This window comes from Ixodes scapularis, unplaced genomic scaffold (assembly GCF_016920785.2).
Source record: "Ixodes scapularis isolate PalLabHiFi unplaced genomic scaffold, ASM1692078v2 PGA_scaffold1__304_contigs__length_218370807, whole genome shotgun sequence".
In the NCBI taxonomy this organism is placed as follows: domain Eukaryota; kingdom Metazoa; phylum Arthropoda; class Arachnida; order Ixodida; family Ixodidae; genus Ixodes; species Ixodes scapularis.
Genome location: NW_024609846.1, coordinates 25,396,120 through 25,418,893, shown reverse-complemented (window position 1 = coordinate 25,418,893; position 22,774 = coordinate 25,396,120). Strand labels below are relative to the sequence as shown.

At 48.3% G+C, this 22,774-nt stretch overlaps 1 protein-coding gene and 1 pseudogene across 1 annotated transcript; both read right to left on the bottom strand.

The window, feature by feature from the left end:
• Positions 1 to 8,556: 8,556 nt before the first annotated feature.
• On the bottom strand, positions 8,557 to 11,545 carry LOC115311653 (annotated as a pseudogene).
• A 4,176-nt stretch (positions 11,546 to 15,721) lies between these two features.
• LOC120845982 (protein ALP1-like) lies at positions 15,722 to 21,448 on the bottom strand. Its single transcript, XM_040217552.3, has 4 exons — positions 21,226 to 21,448; positions 21,021 to 21,163; positions 17,845 to 18,013; positions 15,722 to 16,363 (listed from the first exon to the last, which is right to left on the bottom strand). The coding sequence occupies exons 1-4, from the start codon at positions 21,301 to 21,303 to the stop codon at positions 15,722 to 15,724; spliced, it is 1,032 nt and encodes a 343-aa protein (XP_040073486.1). The 5' UTR covers positions 21,304 to 21,448.
• Positions 21,449 to 22,774: the final 1,326 nt, after the last annotated feature.

Here is a 22,774-nt window from a genome sequence, read left to right as displayed (position 1 = left end):
TCCCTTTCGAAGTACTCCGCCTTGGATGACACATACAGGGTGTCACAAAAGAAAATTTACACGGTCCTCTTTACCACAAAAATAAACTAGGCATCGCCGAACGCTCATTTTCCGCCCAAAGGTAGAGCTAGAGGTCACAACCATATGCCAAAGTTTCAGCCCGATCCGATAACTTAATCAAAAGTTATAAGTGATTTTCTGAAAATTTCAATGGGAAAATGGCGGCCGACAAAGTTTTCAAACACATGGGGCTCTATGGCACCCGAAACCGAAAACGGGCAAAAATGGACTCCATTTTCCCATTGAAATTTTCAGAAAATCACTTATAACTTTCGATTAAGTTATCGGATCGGGCTGAAACTTTGGCATATGGTTGTGACCTCTAGCTCTACCTTTGGGCGGAGAATGAGCGTTCGGCGATGCCTGGTTTATTTTTGCGGTAAAAAAGACCGTGTAAATGTTCTTTTGTGACACCCTGTACTTGTTTGAGCCTTTTTTTTTATCAAGTATGCTCGATGAAATGTGCCAAATGAGCCAGTGAAGGCGAATCATGTATCCCGAGACAGAGAAATAGTGAAATGCACGAACATGATCGCAGATATCTGTGTAGGTTCGTCCCGTCCGGCCTGAGTCGTGGTACGTGTGCAATGCTTCATACTTCACTGCACTTGCAAGCAAAAAAATTGGGTACGACAGGAGCGCAAGTTCGGCGGAACGGGCGGAACCGAGGAGGCCACTTGCAACTGAACTGCACGCAGAACTGACCGATCACACCTTTATTGAGAGCACGCTCTTTCCTGAACCGCACAATAAAAGACGACAAGAGTATCTCGTCCGACGAACATTCAAGTCAACTCACGCCTGTGCGTAGCTTTCTGTGCTTTTCTAGAGATTTGGTTAAATTCCTCGAGCACGACGCCAGCTGCCAGCTGTTGTTTACTGTTGTACATCGTAAAACCCGCGACGGAACCAAAAAGGACAACCGCGATACTTTTTATCTGCCTCGGGTTTTAGTAGGTGCTTACCAATGTTGCCTGTACTTGTTTGTTTTCTGCCAGTTTAGGCGAAATGAGCCACACGCTTGTTTCGAGCGGTTTAAATTTGAATAAATAATAACCAACGCACAAAGAAAACAAGTTTTAAGTACTTTTTGAGATTTTTGAAGTGACTTTTACTATTAAACGACTGCATGCACTTGAATGTTCAATTCAAGAGTTTATAAAACGTGACTACCCCATGCTTGTCACCTTCCAACAGGGTGCTAACTCTCAATGGCTCGAGCCCAGTGGGTAGTTAGGTAAGCCTGTGGGGTAGTTACAGCCGTCAAAACGCACGATGACTAGGGGGGGTGCTCACTTTTTCTTAGAGTGTGGATCCAGCGTTCTTGTTCGTCGTGGTCTGTTTCAAGTACCTTTTACTTTTTCTTGCCGCTTGAAGTCGGGACGCGTGAGAAGCGCACGTAGAAAAAGAAACGTCCGTTGGTCGACGCGACCGCGACGCTGTCCGCCATGCTGATTTGATCGTAAGAAGTGCGTAAGACAGCTTCGGAGCTGTCGTAGGATTTCGTCGTAACCTGCGCAAAACTTACGAAAATTTCGTTTCGTGAATACGAATTTGTTCTCAAGTTTTGTCTTACGCATATTTTTGGAGTAAGATCGTTTTGTGAACCTGGCCTCTGGCCTCTGCACTTTCGAAAGTCACAGGAAAGCTAAGGCAGACGCAGACGACGTTGCAAAGGAGCAGACGACGCTCAGATAGGGGGTCGCGATCAGCCAATCAGGGCTCGGCGTTCTGACGTCACCGCTACCCCCTGCGCAAGGAGCAGACGAACTTGCCCTCCGCATAAGCTCTTGTTTGCTCTTTACTTCGCTGACTTTTTTCGTAAACTGTCCTGGTTGAGCGCTCTCCATACATAGCAAAAACTGGAGCTGACATTGCAGTTCTTTTTCTTTTGCCCTTTCTTGCCTTTTAAAAAAACTCGCCCGTTCGATCGCATTAATTTTTACTTCTTAAATAGCTCCCACAATGTTCCAAAGCTTCCAGTCTCAGCGTCCAGCAGCTTTTGTGTGCTTTCCTTTGCTCTGCTCACGAAGGCCTCATCTTTCAAAAGCTTATCATTAAATTTACATAAATCCCAGTTAAAGGCGGTTTTATTTTGTTTAGTTCCTAGCGCGAACATTACCAAGCTGTGATCACTGAAAGTTACATATTTAACGACGTAGTTCTGGCAGAGTGGGACGAGTTCTGCTGATATATAAGCCCTATCAAGCCTGGCGTGGCTTGTGCGTTGGTGATGCGTGAACTGGGGTACATTACTTTTCGACAGAACCCACCCAACGTCCTCTAAGTTACATTATTGCACTAAGGTATCGAATAACATCGCGTTCTGATCACGTATCGGCCAGTGCTGTACTCGATCTTTTGGAACGCACACACAGTTAAAATCTCCCTGGAAAATAATAAGTTTATCAGAGTTAATATAGAAGGCAACTTGTTAAAAAAATACCACGCTCACTTTGCTGATTTGGCACGTAGACACATATTATACGCCATTGCTTTCCGAAAAAGGAAAAATCGCATACAATCAAACGCCCATTAGTACAAACAACAAGACTCTACCACAATGCCTACGGAATTGGGCAAAAATAAAGCACAAACGCCAGATCTACCAACGGAGTGGCATACCCCATACAAAAATGGTCTATGGTCGGCTATAGAAAATCCTTTGTATGGCCGGCTATAGAAAATTGGCCCAATTAGCTATAGCCCCTTCTATGGCTGTCTCTAGCTTTTCCTATGGTCTACCCTATGGTTGTCTATAGCTTTTTCAATGGAAATTTGGCTATCGAATTTTGTATGGTTTAATCTATGGGTCTCTTTAGAAAGGATGCTATAGCCGCCTATGGCTTTTCTTTTGGTTCCTTTGGCCGTCTATAGCTTCTTGTAAGGCCTTCTATAGAGATCTCTATGGCTTACTTTATGGATCTCTTTAGACACCGTGCTATAGCTGCCTATGGCTTTTCCTGTGGTTTCTTTAGCTGCCTATTGCTCTTTGTATGGTTCGCTATAGCTCATTCTATAGTTCGTCCTATGGTTCTCTCTACCCATCGTTCTACGGCCGCCTATGGCATTTCCTATGGTTCCTTTAGCCGCCTATAGCTTTTTGTATGGTCTGCTGTAGAAATCTCTATGGCTTACTTTATGGATTTTTTTAGACACCGTGCTATAGCTGCTTATGTCTTTTCCTATGGTTTCTTTAGCCACTTATGGCTTTTTGCATGGTCCGCTATAGCTCATTCTATAGCTCGTCTTATGAGTCTCTTTACCATCGCGCCATAGCTGCCTGTAGTTTTTCTTTTTACCGCAATCGTATGAAATGTGAAACAAATTATTTGTTGTCACTGGACATCTTAAAAAAAACCTTGTGAGACGTGCCGAACTTCATAGCCCCATTTAAAACAAAGAGCTAACATTTCAACAAAACAACAACAAAAAACGAATGCACTCACTCAGGTGTTTGCAAAAGCACAGGTAAACAGACACAAGGTATTGTTTTCAAATCTCCTAGAAGTTTATTACACACAGCCCATTCTGTATACAAGCACACACTAAGCAATCTCTACTATGTGAAGAGGTACTACTGAGCTGTTATACAACTGAGAATATTGTAAAGCAAACAAGAACCAAAGGCAATTCCTGGGTAGTGTCTAGTCCCCCGGCAGCCGGCCGAATTCCCCCCCCCCCTTCCCCCCCGAAATTCTAATGCCAATCGCCACTCATTGGCGCTGCAATCAGTTTATCAAAAGACGTTTCATCGAGATCGTTTCATCAACACGTGACGTTTATAAACAGCTCAAAATATTTGTTTTTTGTTTTTTTTGTAATGATTTGCCAAGAAGTGGCGTGAACGGGTGGGCTGAGTCGCTGAGCACGCGCCTCAGGAATACAGGCGCGACGAAATGTCCCTGCAGCGTGCAATTCGCGTAACGAGTGCCGACTAAACGTGTGTCCATGAAGCGTCTATCCACGAAAAGGTGTCCATAAAGCGTCTTTTCACAAAACACAGGGAGAATAAGAATGTCAGTATTCTAACTACAATTTTCACATGATTTCAGAGAGCTAATGGCAGGCGACTGCGGTAGAATTACGGGGAAATTATTCTCCCAGCTGTCAGAAGATAGGCACTGCCAGGAGATAGACACTACAGAACGGTCAATTGTCGCCGAGTAGGTTGCAGCGCACTTACGTTCAAAATACCGGACTTGAAAGATGTAATCCGAAATATACGTCGACACGGGCACTGCAGACCAACCACTCAAACACAAAACCGAGAAGGAAGGGATCCATGAAGATTCACCACGATGTAGCACAAGCTGTCATTTGCCGAACCGAACACTGAAAGCATCACAAGAATGTCTTGGGCTTCCTTGAAGAAATCGCTTGTTGCCGACATACGGGTAGGACTTTTCGATCGGGATACCTTTTACCATAGAAGCGAAATCCACAGCAGCCCCGCGGGCCGCGGGCCGCACGACACGCGAAACTAGGTCCGCAAGCAGCCTCATTCCGGGATTGGCAGTGGCTAATGCGTCATCCGTCAAACCACGTGATCACGCTCCTTCCGTTACATGCGCACAGAGAGCGGAGTGAAGCGATAAAAAGTCTACGGTTGATTGGTCCGCCGAGTCCGCACCTTCTACAATGCTTTTAGCTTAGGGAAAAAGAGAAAACAGAAAAATTGAAAAGCAGGGCTTCTTCAAGGCCAAAACGGGGGTGCGATCACAAAGACTAATCTTCAGGGGCATACCAACAATGAACACAGCGAGAGAATGTGTCACTTATATCCTGTTGACAGTTCGAGCCAAGGTTGATAGTGCAGTGGATGCTATGTGTGGCCTTGGGTTTAAGGCAGGTGCCGTGTCCAGCGTTATCACCAGCTTCAAGACAGTTGACACGGGACCCTAACCCGAGACGTGATTGGCCTCAAACACGCATAGCGCCTACTCTGCTGTCACTACCGAGTGAACAGGACAGCTCCATGAAGGCCCCCCAGCTTTTGGACTTTTTTCTAAAGCTGCACTTCCCAGAAGTGACCCAAAACGAGGGAGGTTTGAAGATATCATATTTTACGCCTTGTAGCCCACATTATAATTTAAAATGAATAATTAATGGCGAATACTTTTTCTTTGCGCAGGATGTCCACAAACAAATAAATAAATAAATAAATAAATAAATATATATACCTATATATATGTTTACCAAGCACTTTTGAATTATGTGTACACTGTTAGGTTCGCATTTTTAAACGTCAATATTGGGAATCTTTGCATCGTTGTGGCATCTATGATTGCGTGGTTTAAGGAATTTGTGCCGCAATACGTTTTTCATCCGTGAGTTCAGTCTTTATCACTGCCATCAATTACAATCTCTGAGCACCATGATGACTCATGGTGGGAGTGTGTGCTCCAAGAAGCTCCAATGAGTTTAATGTCTCATAATTTAAAGAAAAAGAAGAGAAATTAGCCACAGCGCTTGCTGATTTGTTGAATTCGCAGAACAGAGAGATAATAGGACGCACCTAAAGTAGCGCGTGCCTAATGATATTAATTTTTTTTCGGCTGTTATTTTTGTATATTTTGCCGCTCTCGACATGGGCGTTGACGGACATTGCACCGCTGCTGACGCCCCTGCCGGGGTAAGCTTTTTTGTTGTCACGGCACTCTATCGCGCTATAGATGCGTTGATTTAACGCTCACGAAGTCTCGAGAGAACTGTCAATTGTTTAGTCAGAGCAATGACGCAGCAATCGCGAAATGAGAGACGACTGCGCCTCACTCTGATAACATGTGAGCGTGGGACTCTCGAGCAGCGTTAACTTGCTGATGATGCAGGGCGCTGCTTTGTCGTTGAGATTCTTTGTCCTGCGAACGCCGGCGAAAACGTTCCAGTGCTCGGTGTACCCTAGGCAGCAGCGCCTGTCAGCGACCGCCCGCGCAGCATCGCAACCTTTCTGGAGCCTACTGGCAGTCTGCGAGCGCCGACGATTTATCGTTGCGACTTGAATGGGAGCATTTTATGAACTCCTGCGGTGAACATGAAACACCACGAACATGAACTCCCGCGAACATAATCCCCGCGACGGCGAACCGCCGGCGCTCGCAGACGGAGGGTTCCGATGCTGTGCGAACGGTTGTTGGAGGACGCTGCGTAGGGTATACGCCGGGCGCTGGAACGGCTTCGAAGCCATTCGAAGGGCAAAGGATTCGCGACGACCAAGTAGTGTCTTGCATCTTCAGTAAGCTAACGGGGCTCGAGAGTCCCAAGCTTACATTTCCACAGAGCGGGCGCGGCCGGCCAGATCGAGGCGCAGTCAGCACTCGCGTCGCGATTGCTACGTCGTTGCTCTACCTACACCGATGACATGTGCACCGGCATTCGAAACCGCCCTCTCGAGACTTTATACGAGTCCAATAGACGGCTTTATAGCGCGATAAACCGTCGTGACAATAGTAAAGCTCACCTCTGTAGTGGCGTAAGCAGCGTTCTTGACGCCGCGTCGAGAACGCCAAAATATACACAAAGAAAAACATTAAATATACTTAGCACAGCAGGCGGAAAGAAATGCAAACATGGCAGGGACACGGACAAAGTAGAAGGCGCGCTACGAAATACATATACTCACAAAATACACTGGAAACAACAGATAATTAGAGCTAAAAAACGGAAGATTGAGATGACGTCAACGCCGAAATAAGGCAATGCGCAGGGAAAGCAGCCGGCAAAACTGCAATAGTCCTATAGGCAGCTAAGGACGCTTTTGTGATCGCGGGCGTATAGCCTCGGCGACGTACGCCCCGTTGACCTGGCTGAAGAAAATTCTCGCCCCGATCGAGCGCATGAATGACTCTCTTCCACCTTCGTACATCTCAGTAAAAAAAAAAAAAGAGGGTCGCGGGCCTATAGCCTAAGCAAACCAGTGAGCCGACTAAAAAAATTGGATGGTCGTGAGTCTATAGCTCGGGAGACATGCATCCCTCTATAGCCGGCTAAAGCACATTGTAAGGTCGGAGGCTATAGCTTTGGTGACATGGAACACTATTGAGTCGGCTAAAGAAAATTCAATGGTCGCAATTCTCTAAATACACCACTCTATAGTCGGCTAAAGCAAATTGAATGGTCGGAGGCCTATAGCTTTGGTGACATAAAACACTATAGGGACGGCTAAAGAAAGTTCGACGGTCGCGAGTCTATAGATTTAGGGACATACTCCTCTCTATAGCCGGCTAAAGAACGTTGAAAGGTCAGAGGCCTATAGCTTTGGTGACATAAAACGCTGTAGAGTAAGCTAAAGAAAATTCAATGGTCGCGATTCTATAGATTTAGGGACATACACCGCTCTATAGCCGGCTAAAGCACATTCAATAGTCGCGAATCTATAGCATCAAGGACATTCATATTTCTATAGCTCGCTAAAGAATAATGAATAGTCGCGAGTCTATAGCTGCGTAGTCATAAATTATTCTATAGCCAGGTATAGAAATCGGAATGGTCGAGATTCTAAAGCTTTGAAGACATACATTTTTCTATAGGTGGCTATAGCGTGTTTTATGGTTTCTAATGGCTGACCATAGAGGGCCATAGAAGGTGATAGCTCACCATAGGATTTTCCATAGACGTCCATAGACCATTTTTGTATGGGGTGCACACACATTATAGCGAGCTCTGAAAGGCTGAAACATACGGCTCGTTTGCTCTTCGCTCTCTACTTTTGTCTCTTGCAGAGCCACACGTCAAGGTCGTTATCCAGGAAAAAAATGAAAGCCGTTTACAATTCCCTGTAACGCCGGTTCAAGCGCAGCTCTTGAGGAGGAGGATGGAAGTGTACTGAGGGATAGGTGACGCCTTAAGGTCACGTGACGTCAGGGGGTCACGTGACCTCGGGGGAGGGGGTCACATGACCTCAGGGGGTCACGTGACTTCAGGCGGTAACGAGACCTCGGGGGTGGTCACGTGACCTCAGGTGGTCATGTGACCTGGGAGGTCACGTGACTTCAGGGCGTCACATGACCTCTTGGGGTCACGTGACCTTGGGGGTCACGTGACGCCCTGAAGAGTCACGTGACCTTGGGGGTCACGTGACCTTCGGGGGTCGTGTGACCTTGGGTGTGACCTTGAGGGGGGGGGTTACGTGACCTCGCGGTTCCGCCGACGCCGACGGCGACGCCGCTCAAGCCGGAAACGGGCCCCTAAGAGCTGCGCTCTAAAACGGCGGCTAAGTTGGTACTGCCTGCGCCTGGCCGCCAAGCCCCGTACATTCAGCGTGGCGACACGTATAGCTGTATCGAGATTACCTGCCCTTTCTGAGCGAGTAGAACGGAGCTGCTTGGTGCTCACCTCTGCTCTTTGGGAGACGCCGAACGACTCACTGCCCCGAAGCGCTGGCCGGCCATTTTCGCCAGCCGAAAAGTCCAAGGCGCTACAGGAGGCCTTCGCCTGGGCCACGTCGTGTTTGCGTCCTTCTAGAGTTCCGAGTGCCTTGCAGAGCGCCAGACCTCACTACTGCGTGGGCGGCGTCACCATCGGACTTCGGTCCGGTGGTATGTTGGGCTTGGGTCTCAGGCTTGACCGCCGCGTCAGAAGCGCCTTTGGGGGCACCTTTGACTTTTTCACTAAGTTCACGGGCCCACTTGGGGACCGGGGCCGTGGGGATCTCTGTCTCGACGTCCTTGGGTTCAACCCTGTCAGCATCCAGCGTCTCGATAGCTGAAGACTCCGCGATGCTGACGTTTTCCACACTCGGTGCACCACCCGCCGACGTCCTCGCCGGTAGCCTACCGCGGTCACCGTCGCTTTGACTTTCGTCACTGCTCCCCAAAGGTTCAAGTGGTGCTGGTGCCTGCTCTGGTAGCTGACTTGCTCCTCCGCTGGCAGTTTCCTCGACATCAGCCACGTCCATGAGGTGCTCCGAAATATCATCGCCCCTCACGGGCCCTGCGACGCTCGCGTAAGTGCGGACGCCTTGGCTCTCACTGTGGCCGAAACGTCTACAGGACGCACAGCGTGGTACTGTGCACTCCCGGCGTATATGGCCCTTGCCTTTACACCGAAGGCAAAGCGGCGCCCTGCCCGGCACCACCACCAACACCAGGTCGCCAGCGATGCGCAGCTGGTGAGGGATGTCCTCCACCGTGACGCCGGCTGCCAGCTTGAGCCCATGTCCATACAGCGTGGGACGTGCCACTTGTCTCCTGTGACCCCCGTCACCCTCCCAAAGGGCGCCAGGGCCGCACGCACTTCTTCATCTTGGACGTGGTGCAGCAGGCAGTCCAGCTTGAGCCGCGTGTCCTTGTTATTCGAGTGCACCACGACGCAGCGGCCTTCCTTGACTGTGAAGCCGTCGGCTGCGAGCAACTTCTTCTTGCCCTTGGCGCTGCTGAAGGTAACAGCCCACACGTGGTTGTACTGGTACGCCCCCGAGGCGAGCACCTCAGGGAGAAGTGCCGCACGGGCCAAGGCCGTCTCGGAAATGTTCCACGCTCGCACATCGGCATGTAAAATATCGTCATCTGGACAGACGAGCCAGAAGGCAGCATAGGCATTATCACTTCGTATTCTTGCGATGCAGAGTCAGCGTTCCTGCTTCCGCGGCCAGAAAGGGCCGCTGATGCCGCTCTGAAGGAGCTCATGATAAGTACGTCCGATCTGCTCCGCAGCCGGAAGTCGAGTGACTAAACTACGCCACCGTTTTTTTGTTTTTTTTTTGTTTTTGTTTTTTTAAAGTTACGTACGTTACTGCTTCGGTAACTCGCTGTAACCATTCGTTTTATACGAGTTTCGCGTAGCGCGTATGGCCATTTCTGGCCAAAGTGCACGACGTAGTGCGTATAAACTTCCTCTTACATTAAAGAGTTTAAGGCCACTGAGGGAGTAGGTGCAGTCGATCGACGGGCGGATAGTCATGTTAAAATGCTGGTCTGAACCGCAGCTCCTATCGTACAGTGGCTAATGTGACTGTGAGTTGTCTCCTTCCCGAGAGCGATTGCAGTCTTGGAAAAGGACTGAACAGTATGGAAATATGACGGAAAGTACGTATATTTACAGTCTGGAATTTTTGCATTAAGAAAGGTGGGAGGTAAAAATGAAAAAAAAGGCTATTCTTTATCTTGCTGTTTAAATATACTTCGGTTCCTGTAGAAACTGGCCTCCAAGGGGCGCGCTGGGATGAGCGCTAGAAGTTTTCGAGCTCGCCACGTTGTAGCTCTGTACACTTAACACCTGCCGCAACTCGCGGCTTTGACTGCATTCAAGTGCATCGAAAAGCGATTTCTCTGCCCGTGAAGCTTCGCTTCCACCTTAGTAAAATACGCCGCCCCCCCCCCCCCCCCCTTACACAGATTAATTCAATACGACAATTGCAGCCGCGCGCGAGTAGCACAAATAAAACAAACAAACAAAAAAAGAATAGAAATACTGGCTACGGCGTGGCGTGTGAGGATGCAAAAACATGGCTTGATTTATTGGCTTTCACATAATTACGGCATAAGCGTTTACTTTTTACTAAGTGATTAATCCCCTGAGCCGTTCAAAATACTCTCAGAGGTATAACATTGCTAGAAAAAATCACCATACAGGGAATATTTTGTATTGCCTAGGTGGTCACCGAGAAAATCCGTACGTTCAAAACGACCAGTAAGGCTCTGCGTTAGAAGTAGTAATCGGGGAAGTGTGCTGTTGTATTTAGGTTTGTATGTGCCGTGTATGTGTATGCGCTCAATGTATATGTTCAGCTAATACTTGTAGTATGCGCAACGTAATGTACCTACATATCTGTCTAATAAAGGTGCCGAAGGACCCGAAGCGCAATGATAGCATGAGAAAATAAAAATAATTTTGATAGAAAATTAACTGGGCGGTATTTAGCGCCACCTAGCCTAGCTACTTGCAATTACTCTGCTTGACTCTGCCATCTAGTGGCAAGTGATTAAACGTACTTTCGTGCTGCGCTATAATTTCTGGTTACCGTGCAACCGCTGCTTCGAATTTGCTCTTATGAGAGCGGCTTTTGGTTTCGCGAACGGTTTACCACTTCTCCGTGGTGTGCGGTTGACGAAGGAATTGTGACTCGAGGAATAGCAAAGGCAAGACTTATGGCGAATTCGCGTGGTCAATCGCCGGCAAGACCGCGCCGGTGGCACCGGCAACCGAACTCATGCCGGCGGCGTACCACGTGACCCTCACCACCCGAACGCAGAGCGCCAGAAGGTGGCGGTTTACTGCCGCTGCTACCCGCAAGTGGCGCTCCCTTCCATTTTCTCTTGTCTTGCCTAGGCGGCGCAAGTTACCTCCTAAACTCTCGCAAGTTTCACTGAGCTAATAGAATGGGAGTGTCCATTCGTTGAGGCACAACCTCGCTGTGCCAGGTTGGCCAGGTTGTGCCAGTTGTGCTGTGCTTCTTGGGCTCCTTGGCTGTGCTGGTCCAACGAAGTGCTATCATACCCACGCTACGTGCAAAGAACACAATTTTCAGCACTGTGACTTTCTTCATATCGAAGCATGGCCATGGCTACTGCGGGAAGCGAAGCAATAACTGTGACGGCTGAGGTCTATGAGGTCCTCAAGAACCTCACGAACCACCAAGCTAGAGGTGAGTATTTATTTTTGATTTCAGTCTCTGCTAGGCCTTCAAATCACAGGAGAAACAAGGTAATTTTAAGAATCGCATTCACGCTCAAAAGGTGCGTGAAAAGCCTGAGCACTACCTGAAACCCAGTGTAAAATGTAATGTGTGAAATGGCGGAAGACGCAATTCGTGATTTTCGAATGGCGAACAGTTGTTTCTCGAAGTTTGAAATATTTCGCGAATAATTTCCGAATAGTCGGAACCAGGTTTGCAACGGTTCAGCGCCGCGAATTTCTCTCCATAGGCGCTTACCTGCCTGTCATACATGTCATAAAATGTCACTACGCCTTTCTATCAAAAATGTCCATGTAGGCTCCCCACTCACCAGCAATACCAGTTTGTCTCCAGTCCCGCGACGTTGTTTTACCCGTCTGCTGCTACATCTAGGGTCAACTGCACACATTCTCACGAAACTGGCTTGCTAGCAGACGCTCATGCGTGTGGAATCCAACCTACCTGCATAGCCTTGCGAGCCGCCCTGAGGACGTTTGCTAATGAATATTATTATATTTCTCGCACGCTTTGAATCAATCTTAAACTGCTTCTGCCCCCATGTGGCTTCTGGGAAGGAATCTGATTCAAAGTAGAATTTTGTTTTGTTACAAAGCTGTCTACGTAGTTTTCTGTGATATAACTTGAGCTCACATTCAGCACCCTGACGTTGGTTTTCCCTGTTTCACACGTGTCTTAAAAGTGGCTTTGTTCACGTGATTGTTGTGCTGCTTCCTCATTTTGCGACACCAAGATGCTGCTGTAGTTGTCAAACTTACACATTTTACTTTTTCTCTTTTTTTTTTTTGCAGCTCTCAATTCTAGTCATTTTCACCTAGCTAGCCCTGCATTATTACAACGGTTTCCAATGACTCATAATGAGCATTATACTTTATAAACAGTGTACTATCTATTTGAAAATTATTCAATTCATATTCGATTCGGTGTATCTGCTATTTGATTCAGTTCGAAAAAGCACTATTCACACAATACTGGAAAATAATGTTCATTTTCTTTGCAGTCCTAGCTGAGTCGCAAGCTATGCAGGGCACCTCATCACAAGTCAGCGATAATTCTGGTAAGCAAGGATCTGGTCCTGTCGTTTTGGAGTAGATACCTGTCGAGTTGGTAAATTTGCGGTTCGCGAAGTTCTGGAAGCGTTAACTTTGTGTCAGGCGTGTACTTGTGCAAGTCGTCAAGCTCTCGGAGGGCATGAGTATGTTCTATAGAGGGCTCCCAAACCACTAATTCTAATCAATACAAAAGGCGCTTGCGACCAAATTTAAAAGTGATTGTTTTTTTTTTTCAGAAATCTGTAGTGAACCAATGGGCATTCCTGCTGGTGAGCCTCAGAACAAAGGTACCTACAATTGCTCATAAATTTGTTGTGAGTACCCGTAAAGTGTACTACTTTACCTCTATAGCAAATGATAGCTGGAGAATTGTAGAGCATGGCAAGCCCTGAGCATCTTGTCACTACGCAGTGAATGAGATTGTAGCATTAGCCAATAACAGGAATGGAACTGCAGTGTCGATTGCGCCTAAGGATGTTTCGTGCGCCAAACAGATACAAAAGTATAAATAAGAATGAAATTGCACCAAGGTGCGTCCAAACAAAAATTATGAACGGCGCTCGTCAAAATTAGCCGTATCGCAGTTTCTTTTGGCAACATTGACATCGGAACTTCCGGCCTGTGAATCTGAATCCAAAGCACTGTATCTGGAGGTCGCTGCCATGGTTATACTTCGTTTCAGCTTATAACAGTTGTTACAGTGTCCCTCATTGCGATGCTTCTGCTACCAGACCTCTTTATAAAGCCGTTCGCTGCCACTCTGCTTTGTCTATGTCCACACGCAGATGATGCTAAAAGAGCGAGCTCCAGACTTTCAGCGTCCCTGCCAAGAACGCACAATCATGCAGTGCTAGCACTGTTCAAGGCCACATGCTAGCGCTCGTAGCATTGGCTGCGTCTGGACATAAGTTGAAACAAAATATGTTTGCTGTTGCCATGTGCTTTTCTGGAGTCCTGTAGTCACTTCATCTGAATAGTGGAGCAAACAGCACCGCCATATTGTTTTGTTTTGCATTAGTCTGGGCTGCTGAAGTTTCCTTGATGGACATCTGGTTTTCCCTCATCAAGGACCAATTGTTCGGTTCAGTTTACATTTGGCACAAAAAGAAATTGGCACAACAAGCAAATCTTAGTGGGACCGTCAAAGGACGATATGTGTTGCCGCAGTTGTGCAAACACATAGAGAATCTTTACAACACAGGATATCCTTTCGTCAGTTTCCCTCAATGAGGGTGACGAAGACGGGAAACATCTTCGTCGAAAGGACTCCCGTTTTCCATGCACCTGTGGGTGTGGAAAACGCGTGCACAAGCAAGATCCAGAAATGGTCAATAAACTATATGCGCATATTAGTGGGAATACATTGTTCATTCTAATGTGGACATCTCACTACATTACGCGCCAGCCTTTGCACACAGAAGCATCCGCAAAAAGGTGTCTTGTACAGAGGGCAACACTGTTAGTGTGAACAAGCAATCACCGGTTTTTGCTGTTTTTCTGTCGGATTCGTAAGGGTGTCATAAAAACTACTGGTGTCGTGAGAAGGCTCATTTGTGGCAGCAACGTAAGCGGTAAATTTGGTGCCCACTAATACCACTTCGAAGTAAAAATGGGAAAAAAAGCACCAACGTCGTGTGTGAGCTAACAGGTCGCGCAGTGTACATCCCGGAAATTGAACGGTAAGGACAGCCCGGTCACTCTCTCCTGACGTATTCGAGGCACCACACGTGACGATTTCATCGCTGTGGCTGTAGACTCGTTTGGTAGCGACTGTATTTGCTGTAGCAGCACACTTCTAGTTCCTTGTGTATTAGACACCATTTTTTATTGTTCAACTTTGTACACAAGATACATGGGAGGAATTGCCTAAAGACCCAGCTAAACATATAATTCATAAAAAGGTGCAAAACATAAATTTCTGCTACATTTGTACTAACCTTACACAATTATTCCAGGTTGCAAGTGGACTGATGGGCAAACGAGGCTCCTGATGGACATGTATGTAAGATTTAAAAATGAAATAGGCCCCTTCAAGAGGTTTGCTAACCAAAAAAAGATGTATTCTGCCATTGCACATGAGCTCCAAACCATCATGAGCACAATCAAAACCGCCGAACAGTGTGAGGCGCGTGTCAGAACCGTTATGAAACGGAAAAAAAAAGCCATTGATAATAACAGGACATCAGGGGCCACAAGGAGGCCTGTGCCCTTTGAACAGGAGCTTGAGCAAATAAGGTCGGTGGACGACAGTGTGCAGCCACAGATTATATGGAATGTTGAGGAGGTCTGGAGAAAGCTTCGTGCCGAGGAAGCACGGGAAAACCTGCAGCCAGAAATCACTCCAGATGATGGAGGAACATCTCAATCGAACCTAAGGAGAGCAGCCTCGCAGAGTGCCAGCAGGAGTGCGGCTGCAACGAGCACCAACGGGAGTGCGGCTGCAACAAGCACCAGCGGGAGTGTGGCTGCAACGATCAGCAATGGGAGGAGTGCAGAGCGGGAGCAGCGACCCCGATCCCTGCAGCCAAGCCGTGCCAGGATGGCTGAGCTGGCTCAGTTCTTTAAGAAAATGGATGAAATGAACGCTAACAGGGATGCCAGGGAACAACGACAAGAAGAACAGCGAGAGAGAAGACACAAGGAACTTGTGCAACTCAACAAGACCACCGCAAATCTGCTGCGAAGGCTATTAGGAGAAGCCGAAGTACCACTTGACGAGTAGTGTAGTGCAAGGCTATGTTTGCACTACGGATGCAATGTGCCAATCTTTCACAACATATGCAAGTCTCGGTGCAAATGTCTGTAGTTTGGTTGTGCTTACATTTGCATATGTTAGGAAAGATCAGCACTTTGCACCCATAGCATGAACATAGCCCAATCTAGACAAAATAAAAGTCCCAAAGTTTCTGCTTTTCTCACATTAACTCAGTTGCTGGAAGAGGGAGATCAAGGCATAAAGTGAGGACGGTTTACCTTTTCAGCAAACCATCCTCACGAGTGCGCTGCGCTTCTTCTCCCCCAAGACTCGTAGCGCAGCCTCCACCTCGTCCTCGTCTTCGTAGGGAGTTGTGCGCTTGGTTGGCTCGGGAGCCCCTGGGTCCATGAGGTCATCTCCGTCAATACACAGATTGTGGATAACGCAGCACGACATGGTAAACTGGCACATTCTTTCCACAGAAATGAACTCCAGGACCTTCAGCTGCCGAAACCTGTTCTTAAGAATGCCAAAGGCGTTCTCAATGAGCACTCGTGTCGAGCTCAGTTTCGTGTTGAAGGCATGCTGCTTGGGACTGAGGTTCCCATAGTCCTTGTATGGTGGAACAAGGTACTCCCTGCATGGATATGCAGCGTCCCCAAGGAGATGGTACTTTGCTCCTTCACAAAGAGTTGGGATGCGCTTGGAAACAGTCGAAAGCTTAAAAACTCTCCCGTCATGAATCTTGCTCGGGCACCCTACCGACACGTCTAATAAGCGTCTCTTGTGGTCACAGATGCCTTGGACCGTGATGGACAGTATATCATGCCTGTTGATGTATGTGCTCCTTATCTTGTCTGCAGGGCACCAGATGGGAATGTATGACCCGTCGATACATCCGATGACTCCAGGCATGCCAGAGACCTGAAAGAGGAAACATAACATATAACCACAATTTCAAAGAAAATGGCAGTCGCTTGTTATTAGCTCACTGCAAACAGTGGTGGTCAATTGAGGGTCTGCTGCTGTATTCGGAGCTTCCTCTTTGGGTTGTTTCGACATTAAAAAAAATTATTGCAAATTGCCCCGCAATTGTGTTGCTACATGAAACGTCCTGGTTTAGCGCTAGTAGTACTATTGTGATGCAGTGCTTAAGTTTAGGCCTAACGCTAACTGTTTCCTTATTGTTAAGCATCATTAGTGCCACTAGTGCTAAACCGGAACGTTTCACATAGCAACACAATTGTGGGACAATTTGCAATACATTTTTTTTTCAACCTTGAGGCTTTGCTCTTTGTTAAAGACACAGCTAATGCATTTGGTTTGTCTCTTCATTGAAATGCGTCAACCTCCGTGCAGTGGCTCAAGCCATCGCTGCTTTTGGTCGTCGGCTGGTACTGCGAGTCATTGGGCCGCGCATCTGACTTTAGCGGCCAGATGCCTGCGTTGGCGGCGTTCTTCATCAGTGTTTGACGTGAAACATCTGGGTACATTACTCCAACTGATGCAGCTGCGTTCGGCGCCAAATAATACTTCGTTTCACTTGAGGTCTGAGCAAAGTCAAAGCTACAGCAAAAAACTGGGTAGTGTGTATGCTTATACAGCCTAGAACTTGGTCTGCCTCAACAGGCGACGAGTCTCCCAGCTGTAGATAAGGAATCTAGCCAGTGCAGTAACACCGTTAGCCTGGGGCCTTAAACGTGCATCACGCAGTGGTGGTCCATGACCACACGCCGGTACGATGCTCATCCAGATCGAAATGGGCAGTGGTGGAGATTGAACCCAGGGTCGGGGGTTCTGCAGCTCGAGCTTTCGCTCCATGTGCTCCGAGCTGGTGTGCGTTAGCCCACTCGGCCACCAATCCCCCCCAAGAGCTACAGCACGAGCCCTATGTTTTGTGCGTTCGTGACTCGCACGTGGGCTTGTCCAGTGCACGGGGCCAATCAGCATCGACAGTAACTGCGCAGGTGGGTGGATATGGCTATACTCCTCTACTCATTGACCAATCAGCAGTTAGACTCTCGGTTGCATTCGTTTTTTAGGCCTCACGATGCCTGAGGAACTAGGCTAAGAATATTTCACATTAAAAAATGTACGGGAACAGGAACTTCGCTTGAGCATACGGTAACACAAAAAAGGAGGCCCCCTTGGACGGCACACCCGCATGTGCAGGCGATGCCCATGCATTTGAGCCAGCACTGATAGGTAGCGTGCTGATGCGGTTCAAACGCCAGTGCCATGCTCTGTAAAATTCTGGCCCTGCCTGTACATCTTTCGTCCACCTGCAGTACCATGGACAACAAAGTGTCACTTTTGCCCTGCCTAACCAGGACAACCTGGGGGAAGGCCCCAATCGAGGTCATCTGAGCAAATATCTTTGATCCGTGAAGACGAAGGAACCATACCTGCTCAAAATCGCTGGAGAGCTTGTCGAGGTCAGATGGAAATCTGATAACCCTGTAGGCGATCTGGCATAGATGCGTCATCACTCGTGTTATCATAGCGTGGCACGTGCTCTCACTCACTCCAAAGCGTCCAGCTACATCTCGGATGGACGTTTTGTTGCCAGCATACCTGACAAGGAAACGCACAGAATACAGATCAATATTCTTCATACTGTACAACAGTGAGTGTTTTTGTTAAGTACACCGATTCAACAACATGCAAAAATAATCTAATTCAGGGAACTAAACTTTGCTTCAGTATAACTTGGCAAACAGCAAAAGCTACGTCCCCAATTCGCTAATTGCAGTATCCCGGCATAAGGCTCGCAACAGTGGGGACGTCATCGCTGTAGAACGGTGACTTTTGGCCCTTTATGAGATACGAGACATTGCGGATGAAGCCTGGGTCGGCTTGCTCGAACAGCGTCTCAGTGAGAGAAAACTCTGCCAAGGTTATCGTTTGAGTCTGAACTTGAGACGCGTGTCAAGCCTTGGCAGTGCTTTCTTTCTCCCAACCTAGGCCGATACGCTGCTTCGAGCAAGCCGGCCCTATGGTTCGCACGCTATCGTTTGACTGCGTTCAAGAGCAGAACGGCACACTTGCAGTTAGTTGAAAGCTGTCACCTCGCAACGGGACTCCTCCGGCCGTATCGTGACACACCGTAAGGAAGTTGGATTCGGTTAAACTTTTAAGTGTGGAAACGCTTGCGGTGTGTTGCGGCGGGCCAATCAGAGGCCTGCCAGGCCCACCACAACACGCAAAAAGTCCATCATGTTTGTTTCTCCCCATTCGTCTGTGTCGTCGCAGAAACGTGCTTCTACGAAGTGTTTATACGTTCAACAGTCTTAAGGACTACCACGGGATGACGTTCACCAGTGACAGTGATAAGATATATTCACACGGGAAGTACTTTCCACTTCTTATACTGTCGGAATGTTCTCTCGCTGGCGGTACGGCTAGCCGGAGAAGGGTATGCCCACGGGTAGCCATTGGTACTTTGGGAGGTTTCGCCAGCATATCAGGGAATTCTACGCTTTTTAGTCCTATCGCTACTTGGAAGGGGTTAATTCCGACTTCGTGTAGCCTGTAGCAACTTTGTATAGCATGATATTTAGCTGAGCTGGCAATGTATAGAGATAGCGACTGATGGTCGTGCCAGAACTGTCATCTGACAGTTCTGGCACGCATCATATCCCGCCTGTTATGTTATACGCCTCGCAAGTGGGCTCATTTTCGTCTTCTGCGCATGAGAAAGGAAGTAGTGGTGACGTCAGAACGCCGAGCCCTGATTGGCTGATCGCGACCCCCTATCTCAGCGTTGTCTGCTCCTTTGCAACGTCGCCTACTCGCAACGTTGTCTGCGTCTGTCTTACCTTTCCTGCGACTTTCCTTTTTTTCTTGCTGCTTGAAGTCAGGACGCGTGTGAAGCGCACGTAGAAAAATTAACGTCCATGGGTCGTCGCGACCGCGACGCTGTAGGCCATGCTGATTTGATCGTAAGAAGTGCATAAAGCGCGAAACACATGTACGACGAAACCGTCCGATCCGACGTGCGGACTGCCGGAATGACCTTGGCGGGAGAGGGTTTTCGTAGCATCGGAGAGCGTTGAAAACCCTCGCCTTCGACCGTCGTATTGCGCGGTCGGACGTCGGATCGGACGGTTTCGTCGTACATGTGTTTCGCGCTTAAAGGGCAACTCCGCTCAATTCCGAAAAATTTAGGCTTCCATGTGATTCACATTCACAAAGTAATACTCAACAACTCTACGTCTTCGGATTCGCGAAATGTGGAATAATATTTGTGTAATCCTAATTTAAACATCAGCAGATACCGAAACCGAAACTTCGGTTGCGTCAGGCAACATTGGTCTTGGGTCGTCACAGTCATGGGCACCTCACGTCGAACCACGTGGTCTTGTGACGTTCGGGAGGGAGCGAGAAACAGGACACGCGACGCGGGCAGGTCCTTTTTTTTTTTTTTTTTTTTGGACGCGGGCAGGTCGCTTTGCATGGCGTGGACGGTGATGGCCCGGGGGAGAGGGGGAAGGGGAGAAGACGAAAGAGGAGAAGGGGAGCGGAGAAACAGACCGATAAGCGCGCAGGGCAGCGGTGATCACGTGAACGCCCGGTCAGCCAACACCGGGAGGAGAAACTCATGACATCATCGTTAAATTTCGCTCTGAAAAGTAAAAACAAGCAAAACGTGAGAATGAAGTATGCATGCCTCTGACGTAGTGGTTCAACGTTGGCCGCTCCAACTCCGTGGCGTTGACTGCGCTGATGATTGCGCCTCGCGCCGCACGCTAGAGTTGGCAGATTTCGGCGACTTGGCTCGCTTGAAGGTTCGCTGGCCAGTTTATTAAATATATAGACGGAATTAGATCGTAATATTTGACATGGGGTCTTCCTATATGATACTGAAGAGGGCTACATAGTTTTCTAAATATCAAAAATGGAGCGGAGTTGCCCTTTAAAGGCCGACGACCAGACGCGAGATTCTGCAAGGCAGAAGATCCTCCTCACCATGGGGGAGGAGGGAACAGGCAACGGTGGACAGGGTAGAAGGAGGGAGAGAAGGAAGGGTGGGAAAAGTGGAAAGCGCGAACTGGACGCCGGTCTTTAAGACAGCTTCGGAGCTGTCGTGGGATTTCTTCGTAACCTGCACAAAACTTACGAAAATTTCGTTTCGTGAATACGAATTTGTTCTTATGTTTTGTCTTACGCACATTTTTGGCATAAGGTCGTTTTGTGAATCTGGCCTCTGCACTTCCGAAAGTCGGCCCAGAAAGGTAAGACACGCAGACGACGTTGCGAGCAGACGACGTTGCAAAGGAGCAGACGACGCTCAGATAGGGGGTCGCGATCAGCCAGTCAGGGCTCGGCGTTCTGACGTCACGGCTACCCCCTGCGCAAGAAGCAGACGAACTTGCCCTCCGCATTGCGACATGCGTCAAACCCTCATGAGGGCTTGAAATGCTCCGAGAAGACGGCAGCGAGGTCGCTTTCGCACACAGCATATAACTTCTCTACAAGTGGCATTGCTAATTAATCAATTTCCGTAAGAGTGGCACCCCCTGCTGCATTCCTGGTTTGGGGATTAGCTTGATCGGAAAAGATGCACAGTATTAGGACTTACCATAGGAAGACGAGAATGTGATGCTCAGGCGTCTTCTGCGGTGTTCCTCCGTGAGTTGACCTGTCAGGGTATGCAGTTGATGCCGCGAAGTCGGCAATCAATTTCTCGCAGGTACTCCTGTGAAGCCTGAAGTTCCGTCGGAACTACGGTGAAAAGATATTTGTTAGCAACGTGCCCCTAGAACTCGCACTACTTTATAACATACCTCCTCGTCGCTGTACCTGGAGACGACGGTCTCGATGTAGCCCTCGATTTTTGGCCTCGGCTCGGGAACCGAAAACATCAAACAAAAAGCTGTTTGAAACAGAAGAATATCCTCCTCTATGTCGTCCCTGCCGCTCCGATCCGACTCAGGGTATATAAACAACAAACTGGCGATGGCGTGCGCGTCTACGATGGAAAAAGGGGGAAATGGCAAGCGGTCATCTACTTCCATGTCCTCCATCTTGCCCTCGGTGTGACGCGGTCACGCGGTCATGGACGCGGTGGCGCGATGGCTCGCTCAACGATTCGCGTTGGCTTAAGCATTGCATTCCGAGTGACTTGAGATCAGTTTCGTTTTCTCCTCGACAAATTTGGATGTGACGACACCGACGCCACCGGATATCGACTGGTCGCCCGCTGGCCCGGTCGTTTGGAGCTCGGGCGAAAAAAGCGCCGGAAAGTTGCCGGCGCTTGCCGATGAACCGCCACCCGAACGATGCGCGCCCGCCGGATCCCGACCACGCGAACGCTGTTGCCGGGCGTCCGGCAAAAAAAGTTGCCGGAGATTGACCACGCGAATTCGCCATTAAAGTGCGCGAAGTGACTGAGTATCGGTTTTCTCCGTTTAACATCGCAGTGCTGACGACGAGAAGACTGAGTGACTGCTTTCGAAACGCAACTTATTTTACCTGCGGAGGAAGCCGTCTTCGGAAATAAATGAAGTTCGCGGAAGGCCCGTGGTACGCTTTTATTCGCTGCTCCTCTCGCCCCGTAAAAGAGACGTAGCGTGTCGTTAAGCCTCATTGAGCTCGATTTGCTCGATTTGGGACCACCATAATGAGATGCAGGTGACGGAGGAACTTTGCTACCCTGCTTTCAAGACCAAAGTTTCTCCCTCTCTAAAGGAACATAGGTTACAAGAGCGTTCCTGCCTTTAGGGAGGATAATATACACTGGTTTTTTTTTGGTTTTTATTTTCTAAGAGTGTGGAACTTTCCAAAAGTCGTCAGGGACTCGTTGTCGGGGCCGCGAAGATTTTCTGCTTTGTTAAGCTGCTTGGGTCGGTAAGGAAAAGTTTCGCTCACGACGGCTACTTCTGCACCCGTGTCTACATTTGCTTTAAATCGGTGCCCATTTGTCTGAAGATCTACAAAGCGGGCGGGCTACTTCACGGTATTTCGGTCGACAGTCCCGTGAAACTTATCTTCGATCCCGGCTTCCACAGCGATTCCGCCTAACTTCGTGGGATTTCTTTCTTTTTTTTAGGCACACATTTTAAAAATGTGCCTAAAAAATGACCGAGATGCAGCAAAACGTGCATCTTTCGCGAAGTGCCGGAGAGCTGATTCTTCGGTGTGAAGAATAGCCGCAATACCCACAAAGCCTCAGACATGAACTTGGCTTCTCATTCGCTTTTACAAAATCCTTTTTCTGTGCTTTTTTGTGCCTGACGGCATCGACGTTATCTTCGACGTGTTCTAGACTTTTCAGATCCGCTTGTTGTTTCTTCACGGTCTCGCTAGTTTTTACCTTTGCCAGGGCTGTAGCTA